We start from the raw sequence: 20,766 nt of genomic DNA, 5'->3' as shown, positions 1-20,766 counted from the left end.
ACTTTCGAGAAACATTTTCTCTGAGTTTCTATTTATTGCCGTGTCAAACGTATTAAAATCTCTGGCTAAAAAGAAAAAATATGTAAGTATAGACAAGTCATACAGAGACTGCAATTAAAAGGGACTTCGTGGATTTAAAAAAAAAATGAAACCACTGGAGAACGTTTAAATGTTTATTTTCACGTTAAAAATGATGAGTTACCCTGTGGTTAGAATATACCTTTATGCTGGAAAAAGAAGTCACTTTATTTCTGAAATATTTCCAGAAAAAAAAAGGAAAAGGAAAAAAACTCCGAAAGTAATGAAGAGTCAGGTTAAAATGTTCTGGCAGTTTCCACTAACAAGCCCAGCGCGAGCCACGCCCTCTAAAGGCCACACGGCTAACTCAGTGGATGTCACGATGTCAGGTCCCAATGCTTTCCCACCGTCAGTTTAGATATATCTGAGTGGGATGTCTGTACATTTAAAAGCTACAGCTTTGCATGCTTTTATTTTTTAAACGTATTTATTCCAATACACCTTTCAGAGGTTCAGTAAGTATGTTGCCTATTTTACATACAAAAATACCTGCTATCCCTATTTGAGCATAACTTTTCCTCCACCCACCCTGTTCCTTTACATAACAGGTGATATATGGTACATGACACGTAATATAATTTTGAGGGAGGAGACGGTTGCTGGGTTTATGAAACATCTATCATGTCATTTACAGAGACTAGAATGGAGAATTGAGGCCGTTCTTGAGCTGACTAGAGTAAGAATACAAGGGTGCCGGTGGGGAGTGTAAGATTCTGATGAAGCCGCCCTCTGCGGTCCATGAAGTCGGACTATATTTTCTTCTCTGACAAAGACTTCACAACGTCCCGACTTTGGGAAGACACCTTTCTCAAAGGATGAGATGAGAATGCTGATCAACACGCACAAAGGCAGACTTCCTAAAACTTAAAACATTAGCTAGGTACAAAACATTTCGTCTACAGATGTGGTGATGGCACAAAAATTAATCCATTTTTTTCCCTGCGTTAATTTTTACAGATAGAGACTCTCTGCCTGCAGTTTAAGGATTATTGTAGTCTGGGAACTCAGCCTGGCCGGTGCGCAGCGAATCAGTTATTCCTTCTCCCGGTTCATGTGGGGGATTCTGAGGTCTGCTCGCTGGTGAGTTCTTTGGGAGAAGTTTCCAGGGAAAACTTCCCGTGTCTTTTCTTCTTCTTGTCTCCCCAATGCAGCACACTGTGTGTTCACACGCCAGCTGTTTCATGTGGCAGTGGCTCGTGGTTCACTGTGCACCGCCCTGGAAGGCAGACGCCTGGCCCTGGAGACGGGGGTCTCGTGTCCCCCATGGTTCTAGGTGACCTGGTCTTCACGGAGCATCTGAACCGCCCTCTGTATGACTCTGAAATCAGTTTGCAGCTTGGTGCCCCCTCAAGAGGTGCTGTGTCTGCCTCAGGGCAGGGGCGGGGGCGGCTGCAGTGCAAACATCCTGTTCTCTGGGGAGAGGAAGGGACCCTACCGGCACCGTTCTCTCGGGTTATCAACGCCGACCCTTTGAATATCTCCGCAGTAAAACCCTGGACAATCTAGGCAAATGCATGGCCCCCAGGGAACTGTATTTCTAATCTTAATTTATGCCATTCTGCCCATTTTAGCCGAAATGTTTAAGGGGGCACAGTTCCTATGTGTTTAAAATTGACTAGTTGGAAAACAAGCAGATACCGCCCATGGTTTCTATCAGCAGGAAGTATTTAGAGCAGAAGGAACTTCAGGGAAGCTCTGTTAAGCTGAACAGTGCCTACGCCAGGTCTGAGAGCAACGGACAGTGCTGATTCCTCTGGAAGACGGGCTTCTCTGCCGCTGCCCTAGAAACACAGACACACACGCGTGGGTATCCGTGTGTATGTGTGCGTATTTGTGAGTGTGTGTTGTGTAGTAAGAGGGGTCCCTTCCCCGTGACTTTCCATCTGATTTTCACTTTGAACTGACCGAGTCGCAGACATAAGCCCGGCGACTGCACACAGCCGGCCCCGCTCTGGGCGACTCCGGCTTCAGCACCGCGGCCAGCTCCCGGCTCGCTGAGACTCCCGCCGGCACGTTCCATTCTCCCCAGTTCACGCCTGCGTCACGTCCAGCACCGGGACCTTCGGAAACGCTCCCATGTACATGCTCCTTAACCAGGCTCCCCGCGGCAATGGTAACTGCCTTTGATCCCCTGCCGAATTATAACCCCGGAAAGCCTCATTTTTACCAGTGGGGGCAGCCTGCTGTGTGTGAGAGACACCCCCACGTCAGCCTCGGTTCCTCAGTTTCAGAAACGAAATCCCAGCTATGTCTGGAATGTTGAGGATCCAAAGGGAGACAGAGTGGGAAGTGCCTAGAGAAGGCGCAGGGCTCAGACGGACAAGCTATGTCCCCATCAGCGCGGGAACTGCTCTCCGGCCCTGCACAGTGGTTTCCAGCTACCTCCCCACCAAGCCCCTTGGAGAGCAGAGGCAGCTTCCTTCGAATAACAGGGGAGCTCTTCCTACGAGAATGTCCGTCATCTCTTTGCAAAAACTCCTTTGGAAGCAGACGCCTGGGTTTCCTGGCTTCATTATCCAAACTAGAAGATTTGGGGAAACTCACTGCCTCATTTTAAGCCCAAGAGCAACTGTACACCAGCCTCTGGGGGTCAGGCAGTGCACCACTGGTGACTTACGCTCTGTTTACAAATGTGCCGCAGCCCTGTGGACAAGAGACATGGGGCGAACCCTGCGGCTGCCGAGTGACGGCCGGAGGAGGCTGGTGCCCCGGGCCTGTCTGCGGAACCCTGTGGGGAACCACTGACCGCCTCCCTTTTGAACGGCCCCGTCATCAGCCATCGGGAGTCAAGGAGCTGCCTCAGTACCTCCTGCAGGCCCTTGCTGCTTCCGGTCTTTGAAACTCTGCTTCTCAGAGATGCAGGTGGCTCAGGGATGCTCCAAATGAGGCAGACTCGTCCAGGGGTTGTTTGTCCAGCTATCTCATTTTAACGGAGAAACATGTTGTCATCAATTTCTAACCTGAAATCCTTGCTTTGCTTGAGACTTTTTTTATTTAAAAATTATGCCAGAATCATGCTTTTTTTTCTCTTTCTCACCATTTTGATTGCCCAGTAGCTATGTGTTTTTTTTTTTTATCACAACTGCTTCGCAAGCTGCTGGAATGATCATTTGTTTTATGAATTTTGGGGGAGGGAACCCATTGCTTTTCTCCATCAACGCACACCCTGTATAGGTTTTATCTCTGCCAGAGTCAAGACTGAGGAGATATATATATATATATGTATATTTTGGTTGGGGGTGGGGGAAGTCACTGTATGGATAGACGACTACGTATTGCTAAGCTGAAACATCGTTTCACTTACTGCTTTAAACAGTTTTGTCCTGGTATAAGGAAAGTTTCATCTGATGGTATTTCCTGTGCAGTTTCCGTCCTGTATGTATCATTCCTAGATCTTGATTCCAGTTTCAATAACAAATCGTGTTGACCACAAAGCATCAGTATAAATACACTATTTTGAGGACCTTCTTCGCCCTCAAGATATGCACTCCAGGAAGGAGTTCCCCATGACTTCCCCAAGCAGAAGATAAAAGTAAAGGTTCATGGTTCCCAACTTTTCTGCAAAGTTTTAAAGCATCATGTAGAAAATTGTAAAGAAGATGGCCCTCCCTCACAGTATATTGATACTTTTAAGTAAAATCCCACGTCCCCGTCTGCTGTAAGAAATTTCAACAACAAAAAGAAGGAAAGACGGCGTGAGGATAAGCTTCTTAGATATTGCCCCCACGTGATCAAACGCGGAAAACCAGAAAGAACCTGAAATTCTGCACGGACACCCAGGAAATAACATGACGTGGCAAATCTCAGTGATTACAACTCATACGCAAATCAAACAGATCTCAGAGAAGGGGAAAAAAAGAAAGGAAATTTCTCGTCTTCATGTTTCGAAAAGAATTGCAGAGGTCAAAGGAACCAGGTGCAGGTGCAAATATATATAAAAATAATGAGCAGTGCTCGTAACAAATATGGGTGGCTACATTCAGCTTCTTTCGCGTATGTCCGATCTCAGGCCTAGGGCGAGAAATGTCCACTGTGCTTTAAAAGGTCTAGGAGTAGAAAAATCAAACCCAAGTCTTTTCTAATTCCACACGGCCGTTTTGTCCCGAGATGACTTAACAATGTCTGTGGGGTCGCGTTTATGATGTTTGAACTGAGCTAGTGCCAGGCAGCAGGTAAAACCGCTGTCTTAGAATTCCTCCAGGACCCACAGGTGGCCGGCTGGGAGACACTGCCTGGCTTACAACCCAGATGCCACGGCTGTCTCTGATCCCTGCTGAGGCAAGGATCGCCCCCCAGACCTCCACCAGAGAAGCGCCGTTAAGTCACCCCCTATTGCTGATCCAACTCACTGCTCCACCATTCAAAAAACAGAAGGCATAAAGGTGAATACAAACGTGAGAAAGGAGTTTACATCTGGTCCTGCAGTCTGTCCATATAATCTTGGAAGTCCTGGGGGTCCCCCAGCCCCATATCTGGGCACACCCACTTGATACTGTCATCGCTGTCGAACAGGATGGAGTTGGTGTACGGGCCGCCGTCCTCGGGGAGGATGGTGGTGTAGGAAGTAAACTTGACTCTCTTCCTCTTTGGGCCCGAGGAACTCAGGGGTTCGTTTTTCACGTCTTTGTCATAGACGTAGTCAGCAGGCCTGAGCAGCTGACTGTGGAACGTCTTCTGGGAGCTGCCGTTCAGGAGGAAGTTCCTCTCCTCGAAGGGCAGACCCCGGTCTCCCATGGTCGTGCACTCCTCCGACGGGAGCGTCATGTCCACGGGGTTCTCCAGGAGTTCCACCTCATTCCCGAGCCAGACCCAGTCGTGGGAGTGGGGGACGTTCCCTTGCTCGCTCACAGCGAATCTTTTGTGCCTGTATTTCCAAGCGAACGCCACACAGTTGATTAAGAAGACCAGGATGGCCAGGCAGAAGACGCAGAGCAGGGCGTACATGCCAATCTCCAGGTCGGTTAAGCCCCTGGAGGTCACCGTGAGGTCACCAGGACTGTGGGGTTCCGGGAACTTCCCTTGAGTGGGGAAGCTTGTGAAGGTGTCTGGACCACCGCTCTTGAGTAACTTCTTACTCCTTCCTTCCATGGGGGATCGTGGGGTTGTGCTTTTGTTGGTACCTTCCTCTTGGCCAACCGAGGTGCCATGTTGGGACCGTTCCTGGACCGCTCTCTCCTGGCTTCCCTCGCGCTCTATGGCGTTGCTGAGGTGGCCTTTATATTCCCGATTCATGCCCTCGATGTCGTTGCTGCCTCCCTGGTGCTCATCGATACCTGACTCAAACCTGACCTTGATATTCCCTTTGCCCACGGCCAGAACGCTCTTCCTCTTGGTCTTCTGGCAAGGCTCGCTGATCATCATTTCCAGTTTAATCAAGGGCCCTTGCCCTTCACCCTCTGCAACCACCACCGGCCATTTGGACTGAAGGTTGGCCTGGACGGACACCACCATCTCATCCAGCGACGAGACAGTGACTGAAAAATCCTTGGGATCGTAAATGTCTAAGGGAGTCACCGAACCATCACTGAACAAAATCCAGGAGCTGACTATTGCCTCCTAAGAAAAATGAAACCAAAGCATCATGTTACAGTCAGGTTCCTTCACGTGTGCAAATGTGTAAATATGATTTCCCATCTAACATTATGTAAGTATACAAACTGGGAAAAATAAACGTCGGTGTTTTATCATTTGCACCAGCCCTCGGCAGCCTAGAACCCGCATCAGTCATGTGCTACAGCCCCACTGATGGGAGAAACCAACAATGTACTTTAATGAATGCATGCAAGTGTGTATTAATTTATTGCCTGCCATACAAGGGAATTTGACTTTGACCTTTCTAAAAACATTTTGAAAGATCAGGCAATTTATCTGAATCAAATTCAGGTGCAACTAATCAGGCTCCCGCTCGAGATAATATCCCTTTGAACATTCTTTATTAGGAAGTCAGCGCTGATGCAGCAAACCACGCACTAGCTGCGAGCACTTAAGGAAGGATGCATCACGGGACCAGCTTGCTTGAAAGGCAGCGAGCCCTGGGATCTTTATAAATGATACAGCAAGGTTTAAGGGTGGGGAGTGGGGGGAGTTTTAGAGTTGCCTATAGTTGTCAACAGGAGCAGTTGGTGCCTCTTAGCCATGCTTGTTCAAGTAGCTGAAGTGGAATTTCCAAGTATCAAAAGGCACCTGCTTTGGCAAATGTAAAAACATGTGGTCCTTTGGTCACGGTCTAGCAGTGGACGGTTCGTAACACCGATAAGGCTGCTCTAAAGCAAGTGGCACAGGGGCAGAAATTGGTAGATAGAGGAAAACGTATTTAAGCCACCGAGCACTTTTCTCAGAGACAGGACAGACTGGATAAGAGGCAGGAAGAAGCCTCGAGAATCACCAGTCCCAGCTGGGAGTATTCTGCCGATCTCCCGTGCAGGATGTGACAGAGAGACAGAAGGGGTCTCAGTTGGCCAGGGACAAAAGGACCCTGCAGTCTTACCTGCTGCGGGGCTTGGAGGGTGTCCTGGGCAGCTGCTGTCGACACGATGGCTCTCTTGTCCACCCTGTGAGGCTGCAGGGAGAGAGATAAGCCGGCCACCAGCTGCACGCCCAGGTCCACGATGGTGACGCGGTCATCCAGGACGATCACCGTCTTCTCAGCCAGGATGGAGTCAGAGAGAGGCGACAGGACCTGCGGAGTCAGTGAGGAATTCACGTCTCAGCTCCACACACTGTTCAAAACTCCCTAATTTCCACGAACACGTCCTCCCAGTTTTCCGGGACGTCAGTGCACTTGGGCAGAATGAGTGCATGAGCCTCCTGTCCAGTTACGCTTTCCAAGTGAAGGAGTTTTACCAACATCATCTTGGTCCATTTTCTCTCCTGTGATTCATACCATGATCACAACAGTGTACTTTCCAGGGAAAGCTTGCTTTAATTTAGAGGCAATCACTAAAAATTGCCCACCTTGGTACTAGGCACCAAAGAGTAACATTTTCCCAACAACTAATATTTAGGTGTGAAAACAGCAGAATTGTGGCAAAGCTCGTTGAAGGCCTGGTGCTCAGGCATCCTCTCCTGCCCCGGTTCCCTCCCGTGGGCAGCTCGATGTTCCCTGGGCTACCACGCCCTCACTAGCTAAACCAGTTAAGAAAAGCACAAAAGAGCATCTTACTGTTGTTAAGAAACCGTTCCTCCTCCTTTACCACCGAGCTTGCAACCAGGGGTGATGAACAAATGGAGGGGAATATCTAATGGGCAGAATTTCTAGAACTACCCCCACCCCCAAAATGTCCTGCCTAATCTCTCAAACCTGTGAATGTGATGAGAAATCACTCTCCTGATTATGTTGTAGTAAACGGCACAACTGGCCTTAAAGCGGGGGAGATTACGCTGGATTAGCCAGGTGGGTCTGACGGAATCACAAGAGGGTTTTTTCCTGGCTGGTGGAGAAGGGGAAGCCAGGGAGATTCCAAGTGTGAGGAGGCCCGGACACATCACTCCCGGGGACGGAGAAGAAGGACCGCAGGTGACCCCTCGGAGCAGAGAGCGACTCCTGGCGGAGAGCCCACAGGGACGCAGAGTCCTCGGTCCCACTCTGGGAGGAAGTGCATTCTGCCGACAAGCTGAGCTGGGAGGCACATCCTTCTCGGAGGCCCCCGCAGACTCCCAGCCTGGCCACCACCTTGACTGCAGCCTCGTGGTGCCCTGAGCACAGCCAAGCTCACCTGAATGCCCAACCCACAGGCTTCGGGGGCAATAAGTGAGTGGGGGTTTAAGCTGGGAGAGTTCCGGTGATTTCTTACAGAGCAATAGAAAAGTCATCCAAAATATAAAGTTGAATCCACTGGTGTCAAAAATTCACTTCGGCAGCACCTAAACTATGGCTTAACTATGAGCGGAAACGTTTTAATTTGTTACTGGAAACTACGCTGCACTGTTTCCAGGTAAGCATCCTGTCAAAACCGGCTAGAAAACAGCTTCACTGTAACAAAATGCAGGGCGTTCCTGAAGTTATTGTTACTGCACTTCATGTTCTTAAAAATGTGCTTGTCCGCTGTTCAAGGTAAAACACGCCTAAATGGTTAACCCTCAGGGTTAGGACAGGAAAACTCACCTCACAGCTTCTACCATCTCCTGTTAGTGATGATATGAAAAGTGAATGATCCGAGCAGGGGAAAGATGGCTTACACTGTGTGTTAAATTCAGCTTTGGTGAAAGAAATTATCTGTTTTGCTCCAACTCTGAAGTGCAAAGCCTAGCTGAGTTTAGATGCTTAAACTGCGGCACAGCCCACGCGGCTCTGGCGCATGCGCACACACCCGGCAGCGCGCAGGCTGGGGTCGGGAGGGTCCCCCGTACCTGCACGGTGGTGATGCCCGGCTCCCGGCCCGCCAGCGTCCTGCCGTCCTGTAACTGGGCAATCTTCGGCTCCTCCACCTTCATGAAGTCCACCACGAGGTCGGTGATGTCAAACTGCCAGTCGGGGCCCAGCATGTAGCTCAGCTGACCCGAGTCGGGCGACTCGGCCACGAACTGGGTGAGGACGCGCACGGCGGCGTGCTGGTACTGCAGCGAGCAGCCTCTGCCCTTCCTCTCCTCGTCCTCCTCGTCCTCGCTGTCCCGGGTGGGCCTGGGGCGCGCGCGCACACGCACACACACAGACACACACACACACCCCCCCCAGAGCAGGCGTCACGGCTGGTAGGTTCCGCGCGAACCCCCTTCCCCAGGTGCCACGTGACTGCGCGGCGCGGCGGGAGGTCAGGCGTGATGACCCCGGAGGCCGGCCCTCCTGAGCCATCCCCCGGGGACCGTGGCGACATCCTGCCCCCTCCCTGGAGAAGGCCCTGTTACCTCTAGAGAAGCGGCTTCCTCTGAGCTCAGGGCCCCGAACGCGAGCAGAGGGCGCCCCCTGCCGCCCGCCCGCCCTGATCTAAGTGGCCGCCTCCCCGCGGGGCCACGGAAGCCGCTGAACCGCGCCTGGCACCTGCGTCCCCGGGTGCTGACTGCTCCCCCGGAGCCCCAGCCCCTCCCACGTCCTGGCAAGGGCCTCCTCTCACTCGCCCGCCCACAGTCTGCCCTGAGAAACCCTAGCCTTGTTATTCCAGAACCTTCCCCTCAAAATGAACCTGTCCTGCGTCATGAGAGGGCCCGGTTTGCTGGCTGCTGACTGGTCTGTGGCCGACAGTGGACGGGGATTTGTGTCAGCGGAGAAAGGGGCAGTGACTCATGTGTGCTGAGATAGACCTACTACGTGCCTGGTCCTGCCTGACACACTCACGTAAAGGACAAGAAGTGATGAGATGGACCACGACCACACGCCAGCCACACGGCTGACCCCTGCAGTCTCCAAAGACCCCCCTGCAGGAGCAGTGTTTTACTATCCTGGTCTCACCAGCGAGGAAACCAAGGCACAGAGGCACCTGGACCTCGGCCACACAGCTGGCCACCTGGAGGCAGAGTCCCAGCCGGCCCGCTGTCCACTGTCGGCGTCCTCTCCCTTTTTATATCTGACTCCATTTCCCTTTACACTGTCTGTGAGGCACGTTCCTTTCTTTACACAAGGAAACCAAGGCTCAGAGTGGTTAATATGGGGCCCAGACAGCTGGTCGTTAGCACATGCAGACAGAGCGCCATGTCACTTCTGAAACCCACTTTCTTAAAAATATGTTATTCCTGCTCCCTGAAAGGTTAACCCTCCAGGCTAGGAGACTAAAACCAGCTCTCACCGTTTCTACCGTCTTCTGTTAGTGACACATGAAAAGTAAGTCACCACGTGGGAGGAAGCCTGCTTAGAGTCTGAGTTTACCTCAGCCTTGACTGGTCAAAGAAATGAGACTTTTTTTCCTCAACACTCTCTAAAATGCAAAAAATTAATGAGTTTCGATTATTAGTGATAGGAAAAGATTTCACCAGCACCTAGCAATATGGGTTTCCCAAAGTGAGGGGTAAATATCCTTGCTGGTAAGTGAGTTGATTTTAGGTGGCAAGGAGACATGCACTAAAAACACTGACTGGCATGCTGAAATGTGAGTCCCATTTCATTTTACAGTCCTCCATTATATCAAAGAGAACGTCTCTGTTCGGTCTAGGCCGTCTTCACTGGCTCTCCGACACCTGCTAGTCCCTACCAGTTAATAAAGCCAAATTCAGACAAACGACTGTACCTACTCAGAATTTAGTAACAATATTTTGTTTTCTTTGCATAAACGTTTACTAGTTGGCTATTTTTGATGGTGATGTGAAGTTCCCCTTAAATAAATGGATAAAACTGAAAAAAGAACCAAATTAAGTACGTGAGAGGTAGTACTCAAATGGTCACAGTATGATAAAAGTGGTGAGTGAATAAAGTTTTAGAAATACCATATTAATAAACCATTGTGCTTTTAAAAAAAACTTTAAATTTTGAAATCCTAGTAAATTCACTGAAAGTTTATAAAATTGGATAAGAAGGTCCTCTATATTCTTTACCCAGCGCCCCCCAGGTAACACTCTGACATACCCATAGTACAATGCCCACGGCAAACTGACATCGGTACAAGTCAGAGCTTATTCAGATGTCAACAATTTAATGAATACTCATTTGCATGTGTGTGTGTGTGTGTGTGTGTGTGTGTGCAGTTCTATGCAATTTTATCATTTCATGTAGCCAAGCCTATAACTCAGATAAAGAGCTAGTCCATCTCCACGGGGGTGTCCTGGGCACTTCCCACCTGTACGCCATCCATAACTCATGGCAACCACTGACCTGCTCTCCGTTTTATATCCCATCATAAACGGTGCCACGCTCTCTGTAACATTTTAAGCTGCTGGTAAGGATGTGGAGTAACTGGGTGCCTGCCCCATCGCTGGTGGGGATGTAAAATGGAACCGCCTCTCTGGAAACCAGTTTGGCAGTTTCTTCTAAAGCTAAAGATGCCTCTCCCACATGACCCAACCACTGCCCTCTTGGACAGCTTCCCCAGAAAAGTGAAAACTGTACGTTCACAAGGAAACGTGTACACAAGCGTCAGGGCAGCTCTCTCCGAAACAGCCCCACACTGGACACAACACGAGCATCCTTCGGTGGATGAATGATTAAGCAAACTGATAAACCCACCATGGGACACACTCAGTGATACAAATAAACGGACAATAGAAACAGGCAACATCTTGGCTGGATCTCAAAGGAATTACGCTGAATAAAAACACGTCCATTTTTAAAGGTGTCATACTGCGGGGTGCCATTCACCAGTTAGAGAAAACTTTCTGCTTTCAAAGGACTCCAGTGATGCGTCAGGCCCACCTAAATAATCTCCCTATTTTAAGATGGACGAACTTAGAATTTTAATGGTCCCTGGAAAATCCTGTCACAGCAGCATCCGATTAGCATTTGACCGACCCACCAGGAGACAGGACTCTTTGAAGGGGTAACATCTTTAGAGTTCTGTATCCTTTCACTGAATTCTTGGGACAACGCTACTCAGTAACATCATCATGGCCGACTGACAGATGGAGAAACAGGAACAGAGAGGCTAAGTAACTTGTCCAAGGTCACACAGCTATGCTGTGGGAAAGCCAGGGTGAAAACTCAGTGGCCTTATTCCACAGCCTGCAGCTTAGCCATTGCCCTGAACCCCACAGATGGTGGCTGACATCTACAAAGTAGGAAATTGGGAATGGACAAGGATAATAAGGAAGTAGTTTAAAAAAAAAAAAAAGCTATTCCTTACATGCCAAGCCTCGAGCTAGGTGCTTCCTGGATGCTGCATCATTTTATTGAGACTAGTGGCTATTCTCAGCAGTAGACTCTCAGCCCACTTGTAATTTCTGCACATCAAAGTAAGTGCCTGAGTCAGAGCCACCTGGACCCAGTCCCTCACTGCCCCCCGGTGGACGCAGCTTCCCTGGGGCAGTCACCCCCCGCCTCGGTTCCTCACCTTTTGCTGGAGGCCACCGGGACCCGCCATCCTTTGACCTGGCTCAGCTCCGTGTCTGAGATCTCCACCTGCAGGGGCAGTCTGGGCGCCCAGACGGTGACCTCCAGCTGGGAGGTGAAGTGCTGGTGGGTGAAGTTCACGATCGTGTCCACCCTGCCCTTCATCTCCTTCCCGTTCACGAAGATGGAACCGCAGTCGTCGGAGACCTTCGGGGGAGGGGTTAGAACCTCCAGATGCATCAGCAGGAAAACACGGGCAAACGCCGACGGCGCAAGCTCATGTGCGACGGCAGCCCTGCTTGATGCGCCCCCAGGACAGCCAGGAGAGCATGACTTGAACAGAAGGCAATTTGTAGGCACTGATCAGTGACAAATACTGATAAACAGACTCCGGGAAAACCGCTTTGTATTACGAAAGACTGACAAGTGAAACCATAAACATAATTTAATGGAGTTACACAACCTTTGTTGTCTTTTCTGTGCTTTTTTTTCCCTTTCCCTCCACCTTCTTTACGTACTCGAACCGCCACTAATCAAACCCCAGGTGCAACATATGTCACTCTTGCACCTCATCTGAAGACGCGTAAAAGGTACCCACGTGTTACTAAGACAGCACTTTATTTGAGATGTTTAGAGAGCTTGGCACTAGATTAAAATCCTTGTAGGAAGATTCTCATGAAATGCACTAGAAACGTGGATATAATTATTTTTGCCCCGTGACTCTATAATTTTGCAGAACGGAGGTGAGGATGTGGCATTTTGTTATGGACTGTTGACCCAGCACGTGGGGGCACCCTTTTAACGTGCGTGCACCAGCAGGTTAGGTATTAGATCACGAAGCCCCCATTTCATCTCACATCTTCCGGAAAAGCAAAGAAAATTGATGACTTTCTCTCCCAGGCCCTCAGGGGAATGTCATTTACGTGTCTGGGTGGGGAGGTGGTGGAGGCGGCAAAGGTCGCTCTCAGTGCAGAAGACACAAAACCAACACTCGATTCAGCAGAGCATCACAAAACTGCCAGGACCCCACACTTCTCATTTTACAGATGAACCTGAGGGGAACAATTTGATGTAACTGGCTCAGCTGCTTTTAGGGGTGCCGCATGGGGATACAGGATTCCCCAACTCGCCCAGAGTGCCACCAGGCAGCCCGTTTTCCAAGCCACAAATGAGGACTTGCTCGTGACCTTCTCTTCCTCGCCTGCAGCCCAGACCTCCCCTCCAAGCCCCGGACGCACGTGTCTGAGTGCCCTCTCGACGTGGCCAGGCCAACGAACGGCTCAGAGCGCTGCCAGCAGTGCCAACACCCAAACTCAAAGGCCAAACCTCCGTGTGGTTTGCGACAAGTTATCACCACGTCCCCTCCCCACCCCAGAAGGGCACGAAGATGAACCTGCTCCCATGAGAAGGAAAAGATGAACCCGGTTCACTGCAGAGTGAAATCAAAGACCGGGGAGAGAGTCACTAATGTGATGCTTGAACGTCCCCCTGCACCGGCATCGCGGACGCAGGTCCTTGTCACTTCCACCTCACAGCGTCACCGCCCTCTTCGGGAACCTTTCAGCATAATTAACCAAGGCCGCTTATGGGAAGATGGGCTGAAGCCCCAGGGACACTGACTCGACAAGCCCGGGCCCCAGAGCAACGACAGGGGTGCTGGAAGGTCACTGTGCACCAGGCTGAGTCCATCTGGGGCCCCGCTTGCCCACCCTGTCCAAGGTGCCCCGCCTTCCAGGCTCTACTGCTCTGAGCAGCAAGTGTGCCCGAAGCTGCACGCGAAGCGGCAGCTCATGTGTCTCCCCCGCCGAAACCCCCGCGGGAGCTGAAACCAGGCACGTCAGTAACTTTTCAGAGCCTAAAAGAATCGGCTTCACCCATCCCTCTCTTCGTCTGCTTCACTTTATAAAGGAAGGAAAAAACAATGAACCAAGCAAGTCAGCGTGTCTTTTAGGGCATGTCTGAGGGACGTAAACCTGCATTATTGTGCCCAGGATTGTAAAGAGGGCAATCGGAATGAGATTTTCAACTACAGCAGGAAATGGAATGGGGGACCGTGTTCTTATTTTAAAATCCTGGGATGCTGAGGCAATGCCGAACCCAACCGCCCTCCCTTAGGTACGTAGAAGGGGGTGGGAGACCCGCTCTAGAGAAACCCTGCCTTCCTTCCAGAGCACCGCCCTGGGAGACATCCGGTAAGACCCCTGAACACCCCTGGTCTCCGTGGCCACATGCAGACCTTTGTCACGAGAACCAGGTTGCTTACCGCCAAGAACGCTGCGATGGGTGCACTGGGGCGTTCTGCCCTCGCCATCTCCCGGCGCGGGTGGGCACCACCCGTTGCTAGAACTTTCCCCATCCCACCTCCTACAGTGTAGACCACAGCCGTCCTGAACCTGCAGGGTTATTATCATCTATATGAGACGTGTGCACGTGTGTGTGTGTGTGTGTGTGTGTGTGTGTTTACTTCCTCTAGAAGGAGTGGCTCAGTGTTTGCCCGTTCAGCGTCTGCAGTGGCTTTCTGTAACGGAACGGCTGTAAATAATGAGAACCGACCGCAGCAAGCACCTCTAATTTGTACAGGACCTCACCGCCTGCAATGCCCTCCTCCTCCTTGATGTGTGGCTCCCACAATAACTGTGGGGCAGGCGTCACGATCCTCATTTTCTCTGGCCTGAATCCGTGCAGAGGAAGGGAGTGCCACTTGCCCGGGGCTTTACCGGTGTGTGTGACAATGCCGGTCAGCCCCCAGGACCGCTGATGCCGCGCCCAGGGCTCTCCCCGCTGCCTGCTCATGCCAGCGCCCTCCAGGGATTGCCCGCGGCACACGGGACAAAGTCCGAACTCCCGGCCACAGCTCACGAGGCCCCAGGACCTGGACCGGCTCCTCCTCCAGGCTCATTTTTTTTGCACCGCCGCCCTGCCCCCCGCACAGGCTCCCTCCTCCCAGGTTGCTCTCCCTTGAGCTCTCCTAAGCTTATCCCCATCCAGAGACCTCACCGCGATCTTCCCGTGACTGAGATCTGCTTGTCGGCCAGGTCCAAGGCAGGTACTGCCGTCAGCTGACCACCCAGCCACACACCGGCCCCTCTGCCCCACACACCCATGTACACATCTTCCTCGTTCCTGTTCACCATGATTAGAACCCCCTTCTCCTTGCCAGGGACTGGCTTAGGGACGGACACGTGACACAATTCTGTGGCAAATCAGGTGTCAGGCATCCCCTGGGGATTCCAGAAAGGGTCTCCCGGCTCTGAGCTGCGCAAGGAGTGTGCCTCCCCCTCCTGCTGGATGCTGTCACTCTGGAGGTGACAGAAGGGGCTAGAGCAGCGATCTCGGAGCCCTAGGGGCCTGGCCAACGACCCAACTGACACCGCGAGCAGGGAGGAACAGGGAGACGGAAGGAACCACATCCTCAGTGACCAGCCCACCCGAGACCACCTGACTTTCCAGCTTCTCACCAGGTGTTTTCCTCTCTGTGTTGTCAAAGCCAATTTGTTGCACGGCGTTTTGTTATTTGCCACCAAAAGTGGCATAACTTATATAGGAACTCGGCTCAAATGCCACTCCTCAAGGGACTGCGTGAGTCCTTTCTAATTTAAACCTGGAAGCCGCTCCCTCTCCATCTATATCACACTGTTCTCTACCCGATACACCGTGTGTGCGACGAGGTGCACTGTATTTACGGCATTTGTTATTGACAGGATGTGACTTACACTGTTACATTGCTCACATCGCAGGGCTTACACTGTATCAGTTAGACTCTGTCTGGGCGAGAAGGGGGAGGAGGCAGCTGAGACAAGGCTACCACGTTGAGGATATCAAGAGAGGAGGCACTGGAAGAAACAAAGTCCAAATGCTAAGGAAGTTTGAGGTCAAAGGACTCATCGATCTGGAGTCCCAGTGGCCAGTCTGGCCTTTTGGCTAGGAACTGAGATCTCTGAGCCATGTCGCACGGTGAGGGCTTGCGTGTTGGGGGCGGGGACAGGCGGGCACTGCCAAGTAAGGATCAGAGGCAGGCTCCCACCACTCGTCCAGAGGAAACCTTCAGTGCATGCGTAAGGTGCACGAGGTCCTGGGTTCAGCCCCCAGGACCTCCATTAAAAATAAAAACGTTACCTTCAGGGCTCTCTGAGCCCCCAAAGGATCATGGAACAACAACTGCTGTGAATCCTAAGATAAGAAGAGCTGAGGACAGGACCGTGGAGATGGGAGATGCCATGTTCATCTGTGAGCACCTGCGGGAGGCTGCCTTTAGAGGTTAATGGTTTTACTGTCAAATCACACTTCTGCAGCCACATGACTTGAGAGCATTAGAGGCAGACAGGGGGCTCCCCATGGAAACATGTTTCCTTTGGGGATCTTGTAAGATTCATCATTTGGTTCATTTTCTCTGGAGGAAAGAAGCAAGAATTGAGTCTGGGTACCACTGCTGCCCGACCCCCGAGTCTGCCACACCGCTGATGGATCTGTCTGCACTGACAGGAAGCTCCCACGCTTCGTGCTTCGTAAGGCTTCCCTCCTGACCCCCCCCCCCACCTTGAGAAATGCATTAGAAAGAAAAAAAAAGCTACATCAAAATGACCATGGCCGGCAGCCTAGCTCCCTGACAACTTGGTAAGAGCAGTTTAAGTGTAAATGGTGTTTATTAAGGTGAATAAAAATGAAAGGCGGCTTCTGCAGTGTCGTTTATAATGAAAACATTTTCTGTACTGAATGCCCAGCTCAATAACAACAGTGCAGACAAATGAAACGCTATCAATCACAGAACACATGTAGATAAAATTTAAGAAAAGGGAAAAATAATCATGATACAATATTTAGTGGAAAATGACGGCGTTAAAGTTATAAGGACACACTAATCCTAATTTTATAACTATACGTCGTGTGTGTCTGTGTGTCTCCGAAGACTGAAGAGATTTGTGTAACAGGGAAAAAGCTACACAATCAAAGCGTGTTCATCACGAATTCATAACAGATGCTGAATTCTGTATCGAGACAGGCAAAAGGCAACTCTGCAAAGGAAAAAACCTTGCATATTCAACTGTCATCAAATCAAAGATTTTGTAATTATCACCAAATTTGCAAGTGCGTTGTGTCTGAGGAGCAGTAGATACACAAAAAATATTTATTTTACCTTGAGTTTTTACATCTCCAAGAAATACAAAAAGGAACAATAATGATCATGTGTTGAGTGCATCGTTTATAAAACTTTACATAGAACAATAGCCATTAAGTCTTCCAAATACTCTGCTCGCCAAGAGTTTTGTCCCTAGACTACAGATGGGGAAACTGAGGCTCCGGAGAGGCAGCTCGTCCAGGGGTCACAGCCGGTGAGGGCGGAGCAGGGATTCGCACTCAGGCCTCTGAATCGGGGGGCTCCCAGCACTGGGTGGTTCACCCTCAATGCAGCCCACAGAGGAGGGCCTGACTGGGAAAGGCAGGACCTACATACACACACTGGGATTTTCTGTGAACCCCGTGGAGGTGTCATTTATGTCCAATGCACCGTACCCACTTGAAGGGCACAGCTGGATGTTGGACGGTGCGTTTGTACACCGTGAAGCCACGACCACACTCAGACACAGGACACGCTCATCGTCCCTAAAGATCCTTGTGTCCCTTTCTGGTCCATCGCTCCCTCTGCCCCTGGCTCCCAGCCACCACTGATGTGCTTCGTGTCGTTAAACGTGAGGTATGGGTTAGTTTAGAGACTGGCTTGAGCATTAGTCCTCAAGTCTGGGGAGAGGGAGCTGGAAGCAGCAGCTTCCATAACCCGCGTCCTCATCCAAACTCTTATCCTCAACGTGCCTGAATTAGCCTCTCCCCATCTCCGGGCTCAGATTGCGCAGCTGCAAACCGGAGGGTACCCAAAATGGCACAAATGAACTTATTTACAAAACAGAAATAGATTCACAGACACAGAAAACAAACTACGGTTTCCAGGGCGGGCAAGGGAGGGAAGGGCTAAATTAGGAGTTTGGGATTAGCAGGTACACATTACTGTGCATAAAAGATAAACAACAAGGTCCTTCTGTAGAGCACAGGGAACTGTATTCAATACCTTGTAATAACCTATAATGACAAAGAATATATATGTGTGTGACTGAATGCTGAACACCAGAAACTAACAGAGCATTGGGAAGGAAGAGGAGGAAGGAGGAGGGAGGAAGAGAAGGAGGAGGAAGGAAGAGAAGGAGGAGGAAGGAAGGAGGAAGAGAAGGAGGAGGAGGAGAAGCAAGAGGAGAGGAGGAGGAAGGAGGAGGAGGAAAGAGGAAGAGGGAGGAGGGAGAAGGAAGAGGGAGGAGGAAGGAGGAGGGAGAAGGAAGTAGGAGGAAAGAGAAGGAGGAAGGAGGAGGAGGAAGAAGGAGGAGGAAAGAGGAAGAGGGAGGAGGGAGAAGGAAGAGGGAGGAGGAAGGAGGAAGAGGAAGGAGGAGAAGGAGAAGGGGCTACTGCTCACCTGAATCTGAGATGCCCAGGACATCCCTTCACAGCAGACACCACCCCCCACTGGACCTCGTCTCCCGCTCATTAACCGGCGCAGAGCAGAGCACGGACAATGGCCACACCCGCCTCTTGGGCCGCCTCCATGGACATGTAACAAAATTCTGGCCCTTTTCCACTAGGAGAAACATCCCCGTCCAAATCACATTCAGCAAGGTTGGAGTCCACCATTGCAGACAAATGCTTCCAAAACCACCCGAGCAAAGGAGGCCCCGGATGCCGGCCGCCGTAAAGTGGAGCACACACTCGCTTATCCGGGGAATGTTTCCGCTTTAGCTTTTCAGCCCTCGACATGGGGAGATTTTTTTAAAGCGCCACCGTTGCTTGTTGGTTTAGGAAAAGATCCAAGCGTTTCGCATTCATCCGACGGGGCCCCAGAGGGATTAAGGGCTGTTTCTCTGGTGGAAGCCTGGCATGTGGTGCCGCCCGGCTTCCCGCACCGGCTCCGGCTGCAGGCTCTGAGCCTGGCGGAGAGGGGGGCTGTTAATGAGGCTCCGCTGGCACAGATGCTAAAGTCACAGGCTTAGGTGCGAGGGGTCTGCACATAAATTAGGCACATAAAAGAAAGGCATTTTGGCAGGATAAGCATATTCTCAGGGAAAAGAGAACTCTGCAGGGTTTGCGTTTTCCAAACTTATTTTGAAAGTACTTCTGAAAATTTCCCTGAGAAAAGAAACTTTCCTAGCAAAGAATGCGCTGAATTGTGAGCGCAAGATATAAAAACCGGCAGCTGAGAGTTCTTTTCTGCCTGAGACTCCAGGGGAAGGGGAGAGAGAAAATGCAAAGGATGACCTCACCACCAGCCCCTCCAAAACCAGAAGGGAGAGAAGAGGGAGGCTGGAAGGCCCACGCTGAGAGGACCTGGCAGAGACAAGATGCTCTCAGTGCTGCCAAGAGAAGGCTGGGCGTCCAAACTCGCCCTCCCGGTGAAGATTTCCCAGGAATGATCAGCGGATTGGCAAGCCAGAGCCCAGCCGGCCTGAGCCGGTCACAGCGGAAGGGCTGAGGCGCAGCAAGGAGCCCCTGGAACCCACCCCCTTCCTTGACCAGCTCTGGGTCCTTGCCAGCGTGGCGTGGGCTCATCGGAACCCTGGACGTCAAAATTCCAGCCTGAACGGCCTGAGAAGTAGCCCCCACAGGGAACATATAGCAGTTCTTACATTAAATGACTCTGCCTGGTGAAAAAAACCTCTGGGTTAGCAAACAAAATAATTGCGTCTAATGTACTGTTCTGATATCTCTCACTTAATGCAGCTAATGTATCTAACATGTTTGTGATAGGATTCAGTTTACCCAGATAATTCACACAGTTCTTTTTTTTTCAGCACCACTGGCCTGGGACAGAGCTTCAGGAGCTGCTGCTGGGAGTTGACTCAACGATCAAGTCCCTTTGGGCCCAGGGAGGTGACACAAATGACGCGGGGGGGGGGTCTCCTGTGAATGACAGGGAACTTGGGGACTGTGGCAAACCTGAGGAAGCACCCCAGACCCTGCTCAAAGGGGACAGCTGCTACTCCCCGAGCCCACGGCTGCCACGTGGGCATGGCGGGGCTGTGTTCAGAGCGCGTCTGACGTTGCAAGAGAAACAGGAAATGCAGAGTTCGGGTGAAATCTGCTAATTTTCAAATGTTGGCATCTCCGGATACATTTTAAAAGTACTTGGCTGGCCAAACAGAGCACGTCTTGGGGGCTGATTTGCCTCAAGGCCTGTCATTTTATGACTTTAGGCCTCAGAACATCCTGATATGCAGGATTTGATGCCTGTGCCTCAGCACAGAAGTGCTGTGTTTTGGGTTTTTTCCCCCAAAAATACCTCAAACTTTGAGGTCCATACCACGGCCTCATTAGCATCGTGCTCTTCCACTGTTATTACAACGTTTGCTAGTTTCCCACAGACTCTACCAGAAGGGGGAAATGGGCCCAGCTCACTTGCCAACGCAAAGCACTTCGCACTGGAAGGGACCTCTGGTGGACAAGGAATCCGGGCTGGAGCAGGAGGGAGTGCTGGGATCGACTGGTGATGCCTGGACTGGCAGGTGCTCCGGAGCGGGGTCCAGTCACATGTGCTGTTCATTCCATACTATTGATGTCATATTTAAGAAACCAAAATCCTTTTGCCCCATGTCGTGGACCACAGCGCGTTCCGTCCCACCCCGAGCCATGGTGCAAGCACTGGTGTCGGAGCTGGAAAATCCTTCAAGATTCTCAGTGTTGCTTGGTCCCTCGAGGAGGCTGTCAAGAAAGACACGTGGAAACCCACCGTTCCCACGAGTGGCCTT

The 20,766-nt window shown here is 51.0% G+C and overlaps 1 protein-coding gene across 1 annotated transcript in view; it reads right to left on the bottom strand.

Annotated features, from left to right (window-relative positions):
* Window positions 1-209: 209 nt before the first annotated feature.
* Window positions 210-20,766, bottom strand: part of TMEM132B (transmembrane protein 132B) — a 294,781-nt gene continuing 274,224 nt past the window's right edge. The window contains exons 6-9 of the mRNA XM_031442489.2: window positions 11,988-12,193; window positions 8,428-8,698; window positions 6,566-6,757; window positions 210-5,634 (exon numbers count right to left, since the gene is read on the bottom strand). Coding sequence (XP_031298349.1) covers window positions 4,486-5,634; window positions 6,566-6,757; window positions 8,428-8,698; window positions 11,988-12,193 — 1,818 coding nt within the window. The 3' untranslated portion in view covers window positions 210-4,485. The remainder of the gene's footprint in view (window positions 5,635-6,565; window positions 6,758-8,427; window positions 8,699-11,987; window positions 12,194-20,766) is intronic.

Source organism: Camelus dromedarius, chromosome 31 (genome assembly GCF_036321535.1).
Source record: "Camelus dromedarius isolate mCamDro1 chromosome 31, mCamDro1.pat, whole genome shotgun sequence".
In the NCBI taxonomy this organism is placed as follows: Eukaryota; Metazoa; Chordata; class Mammalia; order Artiodactyla; family Camelidae; genus Camelus; species Camelus dromedarius.
Note: the sequence above shows the minus strand (reverse complement) of the source record. Positions and strands in the feature narration are given on the sequence as shown.